Raw genomic sequence first — 20,279 nt, forward strand, 5'->3', positions numbered from 1 at the left:
ATATATAATATTCTAGAAACAACATATGTTTGGTGACTATAAACAGGATTTCGATATCGATATTTATCGATTGCTTGGAAAGGGAGTAAGTTATCGATTTTGGGAAACAAACTCGATCGACGCAGGCACTAGGAGCACTCACATGTAAGTAGGTTCTTATAGGTTCTGAGATCCTTGCGTTCAATCATACGGACGGACGGACATTCATTCTATGCGAACTAGTCTGTAACTTTTAAAGCTATCGTCATGAAACTTTACAGAAGTCCTTCTTTCTGCTGCACGCAGTACATATGTCGGAACCACTGTATCATAAAGCTGCGAAGGAACGATCGGTCGAAAAGTAGGTTCTTGTATGAAAAACGTTTTTCTTTATCAAGATATCTTGCGATATATGCGAAATCTTATTTTCTTTGGAAAACTATATCAAATAGCTGAAAAACCTTTTGTTCTTCAGAATATCTTAAACATACTCGGCATTAACTATTTTAAAGCACTATGAGCATTATGAAAACGTTGGGTCTGCAAGGGTATTTAATTTTCGGCGTGCCGAAGATAGTCCTTGTTTCTGGTTATATAGTAAAAATAAGTTTAAGGCCGATCGGACAAGGCATTGCTCCGACTATCTCTGACCCGCATTTCTTATCCAAGGGGCACATTTGACGAAAACACGTCTTAGATGAATATTCACAAAGATCTTTGAGAATGAGTTTGAAGGCGACCGGATGGCTAACAAAAAACCTAAATTAAACTTATTCCGCCTGCTTATCACTGTAGCGGGGGAAATTTCCAAATACTTATTTATCAAGTTCTTATGCAGGGCTTTTAAAATAAGTTTGAAATCGGGCCAAACTTTTAACTTCGCTCAAAAAAATCATTGAACTGCATTTTCATCGAAGAAGCTTGGATCCTGCGTGTGAAACACATCTCAAATCAGTTTTCATAAAGAGCTTTGGATATTAATATCACGTTACTTCAGCCACCAAAAAGTTTTCGAATGATAAAAGAACACATTTTTAAATATAATTTCCAATTGTGTAGAGCAAATCAAAGTAAAGCAAAACGAGAAAGAAAGTTTATCTTCGCCACGCCGAACATCTAATTCCCTTAGAGACCCAACCTTTTCATAATGCTCATAGTGCTTTGCCCGTATCTAAGAATCACAGGGAAAATGGTTAATGCTGAGTTTGGTCAAAATATCTTGATAAACAAATAAGGTTTTTAATCAATAATCTAGTTTTAGACCGATCATTTCTATGGCAGATATATGTTGTAGTAGTCCGATTAACATAAGATTTTGCAAATTTGAAGGGAACTTAGTGAAATCCTTAAATGCCGTGCTTAATCAAAATATCTTGAATAACAAAATCGTTCATATGGCGGCTATACGATATAGTGGTCCGATCTTAAAAGGATTTTTCATGTATATGAGGAGCATAGTAAAACTAATAAATGCCGAGTTTGGTCAAGATATCTTGATAAATTACTATTTTCTTATACAATTTTCGACTGATCGTTCTTATGGCAGTTATATGATATAATAGTGGTCCAATCGAGCTGGTTTTAATACTGCAAGTATCAAGACAAGTGCGCATAGAAACAGACAGACGGACATGGCTGTATGGACTCGGCTGTTGATCAAGAATATATATACTTTATGGGGTCGGAGATGTCCCCTTCTACGCGTTACACATTTCACGACAAAATTAAATTACTCTCTGCAAGGGTATAAAAACAGAAGAAGATTAAAAAAGTTTCTTTTAATGTTTTAAACTAGAAACTTGAACTAAGAAATATATTTTCGAAATAGACATAACTTAAATTTGTTTAGCGAAAATAAACTCTTATACAAGACTTTGTAAGTCGAGTACTGATGAAAGATCGAAAGTAATAATTTTTGACACCACAAATAGCGAGCATATTGAAATCCCCTGAAAACATAGTTTGAATGCGACTCTCTGGGAGAACACTCTGTATATTGACAAGCCAATTGTCTTAAACATTTTTTGCTGTTGAAAGTAACGTCCTAACATGTTACTCATTGTTATGTATTTATATTATGTATATCAGTCATGGTTGAATGCGATAAGCACCCTAAATGTGTAAACAAGAAATACAAAAGCGTCCAAGCTGTCTAGAAAATACCCTGTTAAGTATTCTTAACTGCCGTAAAGATGGCATTTCCATGTGTAAATATGTATCAAAACTTAAGTGTATTCCGCTAATAGTTTGTGTTTTTTTTATTTTTTGAGGAGTATTTGGAGGCTTTCATAATTGAAAGGATTTATATATACGAATATATGTAATCCAAATTAAAATTGGATGGCTTTTGTAGCCAAGGTCGTCTTACAGTCATTTATCGAATTGAATTCTTCTCCTATTCTAGAATCTATTTAATTTTTTTGGGCTTTGGGTCCCTCCTTCAACCTGTTACATAAATTTGCATAAGTTCAATATGCCCTTAGCCTATCAACTTTCATTGAACAAAGGGTATAACAATAAGTGGATCACAGTTTTCGGGCGCGCACGGTCCGGTAACAAACAACCGAGCAACAGCCGAGTAACCCAACCGCAAGCTATTGACTTTCTCACCCTTCACCTCAAAAGCGAAATTCAAACAAATTATGAAATAATAATTGCACATGATGCGATTTTTTCGTATGTATGCTCGATTACAGCATCCATTCTTTCTGCCAAATTTCCCTTATCGTTTCATCCTCTGTATGTTTGCTTCTGTGTTCGAACAGGGTTTCGCGGTGGTTGGCCGTTTAAGGGCTCTGCTAATGGTAATGGTCGGCTGGTCGGATCTAATGGGAACCAACAGCGTAAATAAAAGGCATGCACTTAAGAGCTGCTTGCGGATTACATGGCATTATGATCCTTAACAATGGTGCCATACTAATAATTGAATAACACAATGAAATCTCAGCTAGCTGCCTGCCTGCTTGACAGTCTCGCTCGGTCCTGATCAATTTCTGAGGGGGTAGCTACCAAATAATGAAAACCGCTTTCTATAAATAATAATAAATAAATAATTTATTATTTTTTTTTTTTTTATAATCTGTATGTTTATTTTCGAGTTCTTAAGCACAATTTTTATTGCAATTAGTTTACACATATTGGTTTCTTATACAAATAAGTCAAATCTGATCTTAATTTTTTGCAGCTGCATAACATCTAAAAAAATCAAAAGCTTTAATTTTTAATATGTTTGGACTTTCTATTTGTTTTTTGTACTATAAATTACAATACTCTAATCAAGGGTGAAAAAGGTTAGAAATACGATATATAAGCAAAATAACTGGATAGAAATCAATTGGTTGGTTCGTTCTGTGAAAAACAAATCAACCTGAGTAAGGTGAGTTAAGTTTTAAGGTACATATACCTGTCCAATTTGATATCTCTGGGTATTATAGTCCCAGTGATGGGATATATTTCTATATATACTCTACAGCAGACTATTCATTGATTTGGGCAACGGATGCTTATCGGGACATGGAAAAATTGATCAATATAAGCAGAGGGGCAAATGTACAAAAAAAAAAAGTTTTCTTTAGATCTGATTTTTAGTTATTATGCATTTATAACAAGTAAGAGTGCTCTAGTCGAGAGTGCCCGACTAGCAGATACCCTGAGCCTTCCTCTACCAACACTAAATACAGCTGCTAATGTTTGCTTTAGCATCACAGCTATACTATTTTTTGTATTCTCAAGAAGCCAACAGCACTAAAGCTGCGGCTGGAGGGTGTAGATACTTGATTTGTATATAATATTCTATAAGCTACATGTCAAACTTGGTGGTTCATAAAACCTAAGAGATCTGCTCTAATAGCAGAATTTCGATATCGTTGTTATTGATTGCTTGGAAACCAGGCAAAGCTATCGATTACTGGGTACTGAGAGTACTTACGCTCAATTCAATTTTAAGTATCTAGGTCTTATAGGTTTTACGATCGACGCGTTTATACACGCATGGCTAGATCCGCTCGGCTATTGATAATGAACAGTAATATATATACTTTATGGGGTCGAAGAACCTTACTTCTGCCGGTTACATACTATTGCAAAACAGCATTATAGCCTTTACCCATTTTCAATGAGTTCAGGGTGTACAAATTAATGATCTCTTTCGAACTTATTGTCAAAATTCACTTCCTTAGCTTGAAAAGTGGGACCCTAGCTTAAGGGGAAGTTTTATTATCTTCTGTCCGATCGGCATCAATCTGTACTTACACACTGAATGGAAAGGATAGAGATGTTAAGAGTAAAGATAAGAACCACTACAATAATTACGTTGTAATTGCCTTCGAAATTTTGGGTTTGCGAAAGCCAACTTTCGAGTGAGTGAAAAATACTTGATCTGCAATAGGTCAAGACTGTATTTTAACTTTGGAAGCACTCGTTTTTCCAATAATTGAGACCGTCGTGTGCATTTATAGTGACAGACGGGCGGCTAGATCAACGGGTCTATCCGGGATATCTTCTATTACTTCATTTCATTTCTTCTTCATTTTCATTTCACTTAATAGTTAATGATGGGCTTCTTATAGGGGAAGCACGGCAGCATTCGGTAACAAGTTAGCTTGCATACTATATTTCAAAAGGAATACAAATAGCGTAAACTGTATTTTGACATAATCTTTTTGTGTTACAATATAAACGCCTAATTGCTGGACTATTAGTGTGTGTTGAAAAGGGGGCGTTTTTTCTATTCAATACTCGAATGTTGTGACCGCCCCTGCCTGGACGGCACTCTAAAAAAAGGACTACGCGCATAGTGGCGGGTTGTAATCAACCCTGGTGACCCTGAGCCCACAGCTCGTTTCGTTCATCGGGATCGGGATTGAAATCGGAATCGTCATCGGCACATGTCTCTTTAGATGCCCCGGTAATGATATGCGCAGCTTAAGTATTACTCACAGTACAAATGGCCGCATTGACAAAAGGAACTGCACCGAGAATGAGTAAGGGGAATGGGAACGGGAACGGGTATGGGTCTGGGTTTCCTCATTTTAAAGCAATAAGCTTTAATACGACATTTGCAGTGACAAACGGGGTTGACAGTGTGACGCTGGCGAATTGGTGCGGATTAAGTTACATCTCTACTTACAGACTATTAAATACCCTTTACTGATTTTCCTTTCTTTATTTTTTGTAAAAGTTTAAAGTAAAGTAAACGTTAAAAGTTTCAATTCAATGTTCTTAATGCAGCCGAAAAATGTCTCTAATTAAGCGCCAGAACTATTATATCACGTCTATTATTAACGTGCTTGTTAGTTTATTAATTTGATAAAAAAAATACCATATGAAAACAAATACAGTTAAGTATGAGTTAATACAATGAAGCCTGAATTAAATATAATTGTTTTTGTGCAAGAGGTTTAAATAGTTTCATGGGCGTGAATATTCGGTGCTGCTCACAAATGTAAAGTGTATCAATTAAGGGTTGGACATCAGTGAGTAAAAGATATCGGTATCACTAATACGGCCAGACTCATTCAACTTGAAATCTAAAATAAAAAAACGCCTAATGAATAAAAACATGTTGCACGACCACATAATAATGACATCCCTTTTCGGTAGATCCGTACCGTGTGTCCCTTGTCTTCTCCCCCTCGCGTTTGATGCGGCACACGCACTCGCCCGCGGGTGATTGCTGTGGCAATGACAGCCCTTCACCGCACCCTACACCCTTTCCTTATGTGCCCGTTTTTTGATACATCTTGGGTTAGTACAATAAAACTTGAAAATGACAACAACGATGAGAAGTTTATTGTTACGGGGAACAACAACAACAAAGACAACTTCAACGGTCCATGAAATAGATGCGACAACAAATTTTCAATTAAAATGAATACAACATAAGAATAGAAATACAAATCACTAAATAATCCCATATTTACGCGTCTACTTCACGGTCTCTCAAAGAACGAAAGGGGCGTGCTGCTCTTCCCGACCATGTGAACCTGCATATTATCGTGGGCATCTATTGAATCTCATAAAACTGATGCAACAAATTTGCAGAGATAAACAAATGTTCACAAATATTTTAAACACATGTAAAGTAGAATGATTTTTCACCTCAACCCACAGGATGAGGGCTGTTTGCAAAATGTCTGCCTGCTAGCTTATCCATATCGACTGGTACAACTTTGAGCAGGGCTCACACATTATGCATATACAATTAATTGCTCTTGGCTCAAAATTATGTTAATGTTCGCAAAATTCACGGTTTTTGGATAATAAAGCTAGTTGAAAGGTTGAATAGGCGAAGTTACGGGTAACACCCGATCACAAAGACTCTTATGAAAATGTATCTGCGATGTATTTTACACCATTTGGAACATTTCTCTAAGCCTTATTTCTATTTATAAGAACTTTTTATTTTTATTTATTTATTTGTTTAATTAATGGTCAACAAAACTAGTGTCTTCTTCTTTATTATTAAATAGATTAACCTACCTAATGAAAATTAAATGCTGAAAGTCTAGTTGGAATAAACAATTTTCTAATAGCATCACCGACCTATGGAGGTGCTTTATTTGCCAGTCCAGCTGTGCCCCTTTTCACAGCTAATTTTGTCAGTGACGCTATTAGAGCCTACATCCTAAATTAAAAATAATCTTGATTTGCTATATTAATTTAGAAAATACAATTAATATTAAAAAAAAAACAAATTTAGAAGGTTGTTAATAAAGTAAAGAAATGTATGCTAGATATACAGAGTATTCAGAGTGTTAAGTAGATAGGACAAAAAGAAAAGTGATGGGAAATAGTAATGGGAATCACCGGGGAAAATGTACAGCCTGATAGCTGGGAATGGTCAGTGACTTTCCGAAGGTATGCAAAAAGCATCGATTTCATTAGAGGTAGAGAAAGCTCGGTAGATTGTGCATAGCGTAGATTCTTGTGCACGTAGATAGAAATAAGGGGCGATAATTCCTGGTTGGTCTAGCCGGAACAGAGAATTGAAGACGCCCTAGCAGAAAAGAAGAATCTATGTTGCCAATAATTATGTAGAAGGATAACACCGAAAATTGTCCTAAGGTTGGTTAACGACGGAAGGTTGACAAGAAGCAGCCTGCTGGAGTAGGACGCAAAAAGCAGAAATTGCTTCTGAACAGATTCAATACGATCGTGGCTATTGTTATACTGCGGAGACCAGATGCAAGAGCAGTATTCAAGGATAGGGCAAACAAGAGAGATGTACAGAAGTTTTGTTATACAAGGATCGTTAAACTCTTTAGACCATCGTTTAATGAATCCAAGTACACCTTTTGCCTCATTTACGATGGTATCTATGTGAAGATTTAAACAGAATTTAGAATCAAAAATAACGCCTAGATCCTTAACTGTTAGTATACGTTGCAAAGGGATATTGTCGATTGTATAACCGACAAGATAAGGTGTAGTACGATTAAATGTCATAAACATACACTTTAAAACAATTTAGATGCAATTAATTGGCCGAACACCAAAGTTGCATAGCGTTCAAATCGTCTTGTAGACGAGAATGATGTAGGGGATTAGTGTATGATAGAAAAAGTTTGACATCGTCCGCATACATGAGTACACGGGCATGTGATATAACAGAGGGGAGATCATTTATAAAAAGAGTAAAGAGTAAAGGTCCAAGATGACTACCTTGAGGAACACCAGACTACCTCTGTCTCAGCATTATTCTTTGGGTCCTACCTTTTAAATAAGAATCAATCCAATGTAAAAGAGACGCAGGGAAACCTATTCGGTCAAGTTTAAAAAGTAAAATGTCATGAGGCACAGAGTCAAACGCCTTACTGAAGTCAGTGTAAATGACCAGTTTGCATTTTCGGAAGGAAAGCATTTTCAGCAGTGAACAATGACCAAGAGATGTTCGGCAAATTAAAATCACCCAACACCATTAATAGGTCATTATCACGCACGTGTGAAGAAACTTCTTTAATACAAGTAATATGATTCATATAAACTTGAATATCAGAAGAAGGAGGGACATTAGAGCATGTTATATAGTTATTCCGTGTAGGAAAAGACACCTTAACTGAGACAATCTCAGCATTAGTAGGCGAACTAAAACAGAAGAATTCTGACAGGAGAGTGATTTTAACGGCAATTAACACCCCACCACCTCGAGTCGGCCGATCATTTCTATACAAAATAATGTTATTCGATAAAACCTCAAAATCAGATATGGTTGAGGATCGACGGAAGTGCTGGCCGTGAAAAGATTTTTAATCTTTGAAATAAGATCTCTAACATTCTGATAATGAATAAAGATTTGGTCAGAAGAAGGTTAGTTTTTTGAGGCAGAAATGGTATCCTATATTTTAGGGACTGGAAGGGTGATAGGCTGGTAACGCTTTTTAGGCTTGAACTCGTGAACAATCATGTGTGGAGGCCAAAATTTGGGTTCACAATTGATTGGGAACATATCATGTGAAACATTTATTTTGAATGATGATATTTTACGAGGGGTGGAGAAATTAAATTTGGTTATTGACACGCTAGCAGAAGATTTGCTAGCAAAATAGGCCAATAACTTAGAATGTTGAGACAACTGATTTGCAGAAATGCTGAAAATTTGAAGTGGTTATTTTTTCAATTAATCTAAATTAGTAATAGCGGACAGTTTTGCAACGTGCCTGTAATTTTGTAAATCACACTCTCCACCTTTCCGGTGGAGAGAAATGATAGAAGATTCTTTCCAATGTGATGAAAAGACAGAAGATTTAAGGGGTAGATTAAAAAGCTTTAGCAATGCACGAAGAAGGGAAGAATTACACTCCTTGAGTAGACAACTCGGAATAATGTCAAGCCCAGGAGAGTCAGAAGATTTCAAAAAATTTATAGCTAAAAGGAGAGAGGAATTGCATAAGGGTAAGAATTATTATTGGTATAGATGGAAGAGTATGTTGATTGGAAAAAGTAAGCAAAGAGCATATCAGAATCAGAGTTATTGCTTCATCCATCCCGATAGAAAAAAATATGGCAAACTCGAAGACTTACTCTTTAAGTCTACAAAATTGTAAAACTGTCTCGGATTTTGGGCAAATTGCCCTTAGCGACGAGTTAAATAATTGTCATAGCATGGAGAATTTAGAAGACAGATGCTCGACTTAGCTATGGAATATTTAGCCAGGTCGGAACTCGAACCAGGCTTATTAAACTTTTAAAAATATTTAGATTTTATATTTTTTAGCTTTAAAAATCTGGGAGTGAACCAGGGTGGCTTTAAAGCAATAGTCAAAGGATTTGACTTGTGAAGTCACATATCTAAGAGGGAGTTATTCATCCTGTGTTATTAAACAAAATTAATAACAGAATTCATATCAACCGATTCATATAAGAAAGACCAATAGGTTGCATAAATAGGTTGATTCAGCAATGCATAATTTCCTTTGCGAAATCAAAGCTTATTGGTAGCTGATAGCTTCTTACAAGTAACATATGTATAATGATTATGTGTTCCTAAAGTATTTTCAAAGTACAGTTTAAATTTTAAAGTAATTCTTTTAAATGGTTTAAATTTTGTTTTTTCTCGATCATCGACACATCTCTCCTTTTCACGACCATTCCCTTTCTTTTCTTCGTTATTCTGTGTGGCCGTCTAGTTATATCTTAAATAACTAATTTTATCGATATACGTATGTCTCTCGCTTTTATATAAATGTATTACTTTGTTTGGTCCCACTGATCCTCTCAGCAAATTCAAATTTCAATTTTAAACGTTAAAATCGAAATCTTTACAACACGTTTTCGAAAATAAAAACCAATTGAGCCAGAATACGAAGGTATTGACGACAGTTTAATTCTTGTTCGCCCTTGTAAGCTTCATATTAAGGGTTCTCTTTTCTCCATACCAATACACATACTCAGTAATCGTCATGCCAACTGGCATTATTATGTGCGAGAAAATAAGCTCAATACTGCGGTAAGTTCTTTTTAGAATTTCGTACATAAACAAAAAACCCGGCTTAATAAAGCCGGGTACATCACGGGGGCTTACTATTCCAACTCTCATCTCAGCTGCACAATATCTCTCATATTGAAAACATTCCCACAAGAGCGCAAACTCGAGTTCGACTTGGGATATAAACTTTCAAGCAGACATTGCCTTTATTCAGCTCTTTAGTTAATCCCCCAATGAATAATATATATATTTTTTGTGTGGTGAATATACTTTTTAACCATTTTATATGTTTTTTCAAAAGTAATTAAATATTTAAAACCATTTCATTGATCGATTAGTTACAGAAAGCTGGTGTGTGCTGCTAAATATTATATACATACTAGCGGGTATAGCCCGGCCTTGCCCGTGGCACGTATAAAATAAGATATCCCAAAAAGCTTTAAAAATACATTTGACACTGATCAGACGGTCAACAAACACCTTTTATATAAACATTTTCCGCCAATTTACCACTATTGCGGTTGTAATTTCCCAAATCGCTGAAAAATATATTCTTTAAGTTCTTATGTAGAGCTTTGAAAATAAGTTTGAAGCAATTCTGAAAAAACTTAAAACTTCATCAAAAAATATTAGAATCGCACTTTTCCCCAAGCAATCTTTGATGTTGCGAAAAAGAATTTGAGCGCGAAACTTCACAAGAATTGATTTTCAAACAAGTAAGAGGTTCTAGTCGGGAGCTCCCGACTAGGGCATACCCTGAACCCTCTTATTCCAACACCAAATAAATTAATAAAAAAAGTTCCCTTGGCAGGGCTCGAACTGGCAACTGACCGCATTACTTGCTGTCGACTCTACTCAACAGCCACACCAGCAAAAAAAAAAAAAATAATAATACTTTCCCCGGTAGGGCTCGAACTCGCGACAGACCGCACCACCTGCTATGCCTCTACCAAAGACAATATAAACACTAAGATGAGTAACGTCCATACATTTGAATGCGACGCAAAATTTCTGGCCTGGCCTTTCATCTGGCCTTTGAGGCTTCGTATGGCATGCCTGCCGACTGGTTGTTCGTTCTCCAAAGACCAGGCGAACGAATGCCGAAGTCGTGGCTTGCTGATGCTGACACGAGCTACGAAGTTAGTCGCCAGCCTGCCTTCAGCAAAGCTGGTCGATGCTGCTTTGCGTCGCTTCGTTTTCGAAGTACATTGAGCGAAAAAGTTTAGAACTTACGATCGACGCGAAGTGCTTGTGATTTATCCATGAAATCCATGCTTTATTTAAATGATCTATTACCCTAGATATTAACGATTAATTTAACAGGAAAGTTTAAGAACTTATATAATTTTTACACAAGGCGCTTCTTGCGCAATAACTATGTTAAGAAAATAGCACACATAGATTGATTTCACTTTTCTTTTTGGACAGTGTATGCTCGAGAAAAGTTCTTGTCTCAGCCAATAGCGTGCGTGCACCTTTCGTTGTATGCGTGAATTATACATGCATAAGATCTTTAAAGTATGTATGTTTGTGTTGTTATTCACTGCTCTGGCTTTAGCTGGCACGAAATTAATTTTGTTAGTTTTCTAGCGCAGATCATGACCTATCCCAAATTTGTGTCGATATATGAATGCATTTTGTGTACTAAGGTTGGCTCCGCAGAAAATACCCGAAGGTCATATTTAGTTATGACCCCATTATAATTATAATAGTCTCCTCGCGGTGTTCCCTGGTTACTTTGTTCTTTATAATTCGAACAACAAAAATAATAAAATAAAATACACAAAATGCATTCATATATCAACAGAAATTTTGGCTAGGTCGTGATCTGCTTTAAAAAACTAAGAAAATTGTTTCTTTTCCAGCCAGAGACTTGCCAAAGCAGTGGATAACAACACATTCAAATATGCTGTTATGTATGTATATTCACACGCATACAAACATAATTGCTTGCACGGCCCTCATAGAGCCGAAGGTGAGAGCAAATTCTATTTTAAGCTTTTTCGTTCTCTCGGCTGTGAGAGCGCAATGCTATTGATTTCGATTTCGTTCTCAATTTTCAAAAAATCAAGCTGCATAGTAGCATTTTGTTGTATGGCGTTACTCATCTTAGTGTTTGTCTTGTCTTTGCCTCTACTTAGCAGCCACACCAACAATTAAGTACTTATGATAAAAAAAGTAACTTAAATAACATTACAAAAAAAAGATGCAATTACCATGCTGTTAGAATGCGAAGCAGACGCGCATGAATGTGTGTGTGTACATGTATGCAGAAATTCTTAAAGCTGCTGCCCCATTCAATTGCGCAGTTACATATAACTTTGGTTTTTTTTAACCGATCTTTATGTTCTTGGGTGGTAGCGGGGAGGTGGCGATAGGTATGAAATGAAAGATACTTGAAATATCTATAACATTCTAGAACCAAAATATCATGTTTGGTGGCTCTAGCTCTTATTATTTACCCAATTTGCTAAAAAAAAAACAGGATGTCGATATCGATGTTTATCGATTGCTTGAAACGAAGTAAGTTATCGATTATCGGTAACAAACTCGATCTGCGCGGGAACTAGGAGCACCTACATCAATTTCATGTCTGTAGCTCTTATAGTTTTTCGCGATTTTTCCATACTTGCGAGTGGAATTTATCGAAACCCGGATTTAACGTGCACCTTCATCACATAAGCTAACTACAGTGAACATTTTAGCTCCCTAGCTTTTGCGGATTGGGCTGTGTGTGATCACCAATCAGTCAGTCAGGACAAACAGTTTAATATATAGATATATAAAATATACATATAATTGCTTCTGTTTCTTTAATCTATGGGGTTTGTTATAGACGTTTTAGCTAACATGCCGAAAATTGTATTTTATATAAATCTTTTTTTTTCTATTTTCTTATACAAACACTTGCGTAACAGCCAAATTGAAAAACTTGTGGTATGAATTTCGGTTGTAATGTTCTCACTTCTTATATTTAAATGATGCTTTTAATTATAGTATTTGTATATATTCTTTTTAGGTCTTACTCGTCCTGCCTTATATCCATTTGCTGCCACCCAATATCCTTATCCGATGCTAAGTCCTGATATGTCTCAAGTAGCTTCATGGTAAGTTGATTAATTAAAACTATTCAAATTTTATTACTGAATGCAAACTAAATTAAATTCCTTTCCCTGAAATTTCTATGGATGATGCAGTAACTCCTTACTTTTCGATATACAAACATTAGTATACATATATATAAAGAGTATATATACAGAAAATCTTGAGCCTTTGTGCCTGGATTGCCGCCTTCGCTAATAACTTCTGTATCTCTTAACCGATCTTGAAAAAATTTTCCCAATTAGATCTTATTGCGTTTAGAATATTCGAATGTTTTTTTTATGTAACCTGAGGAAGACATTGTCAAGATGCATGTATACAATCTTCAAACGGTAGAGACTTTCTCAAAAACGTGATATCGATTGATATTGTTTTTTTTTTTTTTGTCGGAAACGACGCTAGTTATTAACAATTAAAAACAATTTCAACTGCCCATTATACCGAATGTATTGCAAATATGGTAAGGTATGTTGAGACCGAAATTATGTAGGGATGGGTGTCTAGTTCGATTTTAGGTAGCTGGTATTGTTTATATTTATAGTTAAATATAAATAAATATGTTCTCCGGTCTTGCAAGAATCTGGTGAGAATCTTGAGGCCGACAAATGAATTTACGTTCATTAAACCTTTGACAATTATTTTCCATTAGGGAACGGTGAATTTCGTATCAAACAAATTTTCCTAAAGATCTCAGAAAATTGTTTTAAAGGCGATAGCAGGGGAAAACAAAAAAACTTTCATAGTTTCATTTTTCACCAATTTACCACTCATGCTGGTGAAAGAAACACCACTGAAGCACGTGTTCTTTAAGTTCTTATGAACAATATTGAAATTAAGCAAATCGGAAGCCTGAATTCTGCATTCCTTCCCCCAAGGAGGGATAGATTTTTCAAAAGTTTGAACTTAAGCCGAGATTATTTAAACTGAGCTTCATGCGGATCGTATGGTAAGCAAAAAAGATGTATACATAAATTTTTCATGATTTTGCCACACTTGTATAAATTTCCAAAACCCAATCTTGGCATGCACTTTCATCACATGAGTTAACTACGGAGAACTTCCTTTCGGTTTTGGGCCAATCTGTCGGTAAATAAGTTAGGAAAAACAGTTTTATATATAGAGATGATCAGCATTCAAACTAACAACGTAGATTCCGATTGGTTGAACACATGAAAACAAAGATTACGTTTAAAAACGGTTCCTAAGGGAATAACCAACAAATTGTGACGTTTTCTCTTGATACAGAAACTACATTAAGTTGGCATATTGCACATAACATTTAAAATAGGGCATTAAAATATTTTTGTTATGAATGCAATTGGCTGCAGCTGTCTATGGGGGCAGAGCAGTTGGGGGGAGTAATGCATGGTATCAACCTGAGTCCAAGATTGGAAGCTCCACTAGATAAAAACGCTTCAGACCTCAAGCAGATTTATAGTTGTTTAGTTTAATGTCTCTTCTTCTGAACAACAACCTATCAAATCTAACTGTGCAGCTGTTTTAATATGTTTTTGTCTTGGTTTTGAATTTGATAATTATTGTTATATTTAACGTTAATTCTTTTCAGGCACACGCCGTCGGTTTACTCAGCATCTAGTTTTAGAACACCCTATCCCTCCTCATTACCAATTAATACAACGCTACCGAGGTGATTATGAAATGCCTAAAAACGCAATGGTTGCAACAATTAATACATTATTTATTTAAATTGCAGCGACTTCCCATTTCGATTCTCACCGAGTCTGTTGCCTTCCGTACATGCGACATCTCACCACGTTTTAAATTCCCATCCATCGATTGTGACGTCTAATTCCAAACAGGATTGCGGCGTACAGGATTCCACAACGAACAATCGATATTCAAGGTAACATGCGTAGAAAAATTATAGAAAAGTTTCGCTCTTTCCTTGACGATTCCGACATTTCAAATTCAGAGAAAACTTGTTTAATTGTCTGTAAACAGGTATTTTTGGTTGGATAAGCTTTGATTTTCAATCTCCTTTTTAAGGCATTATCATATTTAAACGTTCTTCAACGTTTTTAATAGCTAATACTATGTGTATGTAATATATATGTTTATGCAACTGACTTAGAAACTTTAGTTCGAAAATTGAATTTTTATATAAATAGTTTGATGCTGAATATATCTTAGCTAGAACAATAAGTCATTATTTGAGCTTAGCAACAGCGATACTATTTGATCGCCCGACCTATTCTAGCTAGATTTTTTTACTGACGATAAGTATACCAATATTATTTTGTTGTATTTTGTGATCTCCTTTCGAATGTTTTCACACTTGTTCATTAAGACTTCTATACCGCTAGACCAATGTTTCATTGGGTGGGCCCTTTCAAGACGCCATATTTAATTTACCCACAACCCACTTGGGTACACATACTAACGTATACAACACACACATATATATAGATATATATATATATATATATCACAGAAATGTACACATTCCTATTGGCCCACTTCAAAGTACGCGTCTGCGCATTAGAAACCATCCCCTAAGGGGCTTTGCCCTGCAACTAATATTGAAAGAGAAGTCGGAATAAAACGAAGCGATTGTAAAATTTCCCCACTATATTGGCCTAATCCTATTTTATTTAAATTCTGTGTCAAATTCACATCTTCTAATTCATCATCAAATTCGTAAGCCTATTCCCTATTTAAATCGGAAAACTTTTTGCTAATAATGTTGGAGTATGCATAGGATATGTAATTAGATGCCTGATAAGAACTAACAAAATCATTCTAATCATGTCCGTCCTGTTGTAAGCTAAACTAAAAAAAAAATTAATTGTTTTAATTTTAGTATAAAAAGTCGCTACTCTTGTTATGAATATGTTTAAATATTTACTTACATATAAAATTAATAATATTAGTGGGAAATTTTTTTTCTTTAAGCACAAAAAATCCTTTTAATAGAGGGCGCCACTGGCAACAGCTGCGCAACAGCTCACAGTAGCGAACACCAATTTTGTACTCTGATGAAGCTTATCGATAATACTTCATTGCGATAGTTTGCCAAATAACTCCCAATTTGATACTAACATCTGTTTACTTATTCATGCTGAAGCCGCTCAAAATGTGAATTATTTCAAGTTTCGTACTCTGTGTCCATTCCAAATGAGCAAACACAAATCGTACAATTATTAACCAATTTATAAAAAAGGACATGTCAACCTATTAAGGTAATATATGATTTAGACGATGATCTCCAAAACATTAAGAACTAGAATGTATGCTCGATAAATATCGATTTTTGGGCTAGTTCCAGAGCATCATTTGAAGGACCTATATCTTAAATACTTTTTGATCAAGAAGGCCACCCGACGTTTAAATTTGACATCTTGTTGGATACAGGGTGACGACAAGAATATTCTTTATTGTTAAAAAAAATTTATTGACGGCATACATACCCGTATGTTGATTGTTTTTAAATATAGTGTTAATTAATGTCGTTTATAATAGGGTCTATAGCCGAATTATTATATTATTGTTAAGAAAATCAACTGTTCAACTAGCCGACGTATTGCGTTTTACTAGTCCCAACGAACTAATAAGTTGCATTTGGAAATTTTGCCAAGAGAACATTTGATGGGTTTTTTCTCACCGCGCAATCGTTCTCTGCATTGGCCCACGCCGGCCTCTCTCGGGGAGAGAGAGACGATGAAAAACGCGATAGAGTCGAATACCACTGTAAATTGTTAGCTTAAAAGCCCCCAAAGTCGGAAGTAATTCGTCAAATTGCTGGGCAGACAGTTTAGTGAAATCAAAGAAATCTGAAAACTCATATACCTGATGTCCGAAACTCGCTTTATTCCGTTTAAATCTGTGAAATTTGTATATGGTTAAGGAGTGTGCCCTTCCACAACTCATATTTGGGACTACTACGACTACAATTCATACAAATAACTGTGCTTAACCTGCATTTGATGTATATCCCATTAATAAAATTTCTATATAAAATGGAGTGCGATAATGTGCCAAAATCATTAATAATACAAAATTCAAATTGAATTTTCAATTTGGACAGCTGTATCATTTTGTATATTGGTGAAAATAGTTTGAAAATAATGCTCGGCCATATTAAGAGAAAATGTATCTATATAAAATGCCATACTTATATACATCTAAATTGCGTTAAAAGCATCAGCCATAAATCAACTCAGCAATACAAACAGACAACAAGGGGATACTTGCGAACCCACTCACTCGGCGGCAAGAGAACTGTCTGTATTATAATGCCAATCAAAACAATTAAATTTATTTCAGTCGAATTGGAGCATTTGTGGATGTGCCTACCTATATGAAAATAAAAACAAAAGCAAGAGAGAAACCCGTTAAGCGTGTGATAATCGGTGAAATTTTGGACCAGGCATAATATGAAATGCTATTGAAATACATAAATTGTTAAATTTGATGGAGATACTCGCATGTGTACATACACATATCAAATGTGTGCATATTCTCTTATTCAAATCTGCAACAGGCAGGCCAACAGGGTTATCGTTGTTATGGTTAGTGCGCCTGTCTGTTGCCTCAATGACGAGAGCCGGAGTCTAAGAACGACGTTGCCTTGCCGTCAGTGGCAACCGAGTGCGCCATACCCTGTTGACAATGTGCAGTATAAGCCTGTCAAATAATCCCACCAAAATATAAACACTACCTAAGTTGCGAATACACGAGTACACTAAAACTTATCGACTCTTTATAATCTTGTAAACAGTGTGTAGTAAAAGCTAATGTTTCTGTGCTCGTGAGAGGGCTTTATTTAAAAAAAAATCCACACGAGAAGAATATAGATTTACTAACAACTCAGTCAAGGAAATTACTTCAGTAAATCTCAATTGTGGCAGAGGGTGGTGTAGGTCAAGAATAAAAATTCATCATAGCAGGTCAAAGTGGAATCTATACAAATACAAATTTGGCTCTCCCATAGATTTATTTTTATTTGTTGTGCCAAAACCCAAAGAATCAAAATAGAATATGGCAGCACATACTCTGTATTTATGATTCGAGTTGTGAACGGGTCAGCTAGGATATATTATTACATTTTACTGAGCTACATACAGTATAGTTTTCAAAACATTTCCAGCTCTTTCAATGTACCCATTTTTAGGGCACTGAATGCTTAATGGTATTAGAATACGGCAAAACGCTTACTATTTTTACAAGTTTAGTTTGTGAACTCTAGAAACGTATAAAACTTTGATATTGTTTAAAGCATCTTTTTCCGATTGTCTTCTAATCGAAATAAAAACATTAAATATATTTGAAATAGAGTGGAGTATCAAACAAAATTTAAATGTCTCGACCATGGGTGGAGTTATTAAACTCTGAAGTGAATGTAAAACGTATTTAAAATCATTTAACGGCATCGACAGCAGCGCGAGAAAGGCTATGACCTCCGGATAATTCGAATACCTGCATTGCTATGGATAATAAAATTGCAAGAATACCAAGAGCAACAGTAAAAGCGGCAGATTAGATGATACTTCAGAAGCGCTATCCCCTAGAAGAGAGTCAAATAGTTATAGACAAATGCACCTAAATGGAAATGAAAGCGCCGAAGAGAATAAGGAGCCGAAGGACTTTTCCATTCCCGTTGGCAATATAATGGAAACGATCTCGCAATCGTCATCATCATCATCGACAACAACAACTGTCCCGAATGCACAATTCTTTGATCATCAACAGACCACGAATGAGGCAGTTACCAAGGTCAACTCGGATGTGATGGAGCACATATTTAATACACCCACAAGCAATGCGGTGGTGCCGACTACAACATCCACAATAATGTCGGAAATTCTATTGCGGCAGCAGCACGACATGCTCCAGCACTGGCCAAAGCTGGAGGACCCTCAGCGCAAATGGAATCGGGAGCAATTGGATACAAGCTGTAATCGTGATGCATTACTGGCGCGCATATACACAATAAAGTGCTCTCCCAGCACAAGAGCACACAACGCCAGCAACAGCAGCAACAGCAGCAGCAGCAGCAGCAAAGACAGTTTTTAGCAACACAATTGCTTTATGCACAGTTTCTACATCAGCCCCATTTGTCATTGGAGGTCGATCAGGAGCGAGAACGTAGGCTACATATATTGGAGTTTTCTGGTTTGCGAAAATCTTCCGTTAGCAATGAGCCAAAAGCAACACCATTATTGTCAACATCATCACTATCAATTGGCTTATCACACGATAACAACAATAATCGAACACAAAGCGATATCGAACAGAGTGTTCGATATGATCACGACCACATCCGGAGAGATGGAACAGATGCACACAACTCGAATTCCGAACTCATCGACTAAAGACAAATGCAAGTTAAGCAAACGCACAATAGCTCAATGCGCTTCAAGCTCGAAGGGCTTCTTTTTGCGCGAGCAGAAGAACGTATTGTTTGATATAAAAAAGGGCCTAGAGCAATTTGACATTACTTTGCAGTCAATTTCAGGATAGTCTAAGTAGGCCAGATGAAAGGGCAGACAGACCTGATGATGACAATACAAAACACTCGACCTCGACCTCGACCCTATGAAGTTACCGTACAACGCGAATTGGAAAACAATCGATTGAAAATCGAAGGCATGTTGGTCCAAGTGAGAAGTCTTTATCGTCAGTGGAGCAGTGCTGAACTCTTTATCTACGGAGCTTGCAGAGACTAGGCCTTACTCCTGGCAGCAAGCCCGATTCTCCCACTCATGATGTTATGGCCCTTGCTGCGATTGCCCTTGTCTGCCGAATGCGATTCAGGGTTAAGAAACAAAAACTGATGCCGCCGAAGTTAGCCCAAAAAACTGCTATAGGCAAGAGAACAACTGCTCAGTAAACCCGAAGTACATTCATCGCCAGAGAAACTGCGTACACTGCAAGATATTGAAAATATTATACTGCAGCAAGCAGCAGCCGCTGCTGCTAGTCAACAGAAACAATCTGACCCAGGTTTCGTGAATGGCCACAGCGAAAGTGCAGCGGAGCAGTGATAGCGACGAAGAAAAAAGAGTCATCATCACCCGCTTGTATTTGGCATCCAAAGAACAATGTTCATCCAGCGATGACGGTGACACCTGCAGCACTGCCGCCGAAATTCTTTTGGAATATACTTCGTTATCGTCGGTGCAGGCGAAAATTAATGCATTGATGGGCAGTGGCAACAGCTTGCCTCTGCCTGGCTCTGGTTCAAGTACTAACAAAATCGCGAGAACTGTTCGGTCTTGAATCTATCACCAGGGACCGCAGAGAGCACCGTTTA

At 36.5% G+C, this 20,279-nt stretch overlaps 1 protein-coding gene across 1 annotated transcript in view; it reads left to right on the top strand.

The window, feature by feature from the left end:
* Positions 1-18,369, top strand: part of LOC116649906 (transcription factor pangolin) — a 44,636-nt gene extending 26,267 nt beyond the window's left edge. The window contains 4 exon segments of the mRNA XM_032433177.2: positions 12,924-13,011; positions 14,574-14,654; positions 14,721-14,870; positions 18,300-18,369. Coding sequence (XP_032289068.1) covers positions 12,924-13,011; positions 14,574-14,654; positions 14,721-14,870; positions 18,300-18,351 — 371 coding nt within the window. The 3' untranslated portion in view covers positions 18,352-18,369.
* Positions 18,370-20,279: the final 1,910 nt, after the last annotated feature.

This window comes from Drosophila virilis, unplaced genomic scaffold (genome assembly GCF_030788295.1).
Source record: "Drosophila virilis strain 15010-1051.87 unplaced genomic scaffold, Dvir_AGI_RSII-ME tig00001466, whole genome shotgun sequence".
In the NCBI taxonomy this organism is placed as follows: Eukaryota; Metazoa; Arthropoda; class Insecta; order Diptera; family Drosophilidae; genus Drosophila; species Drosophila virilis.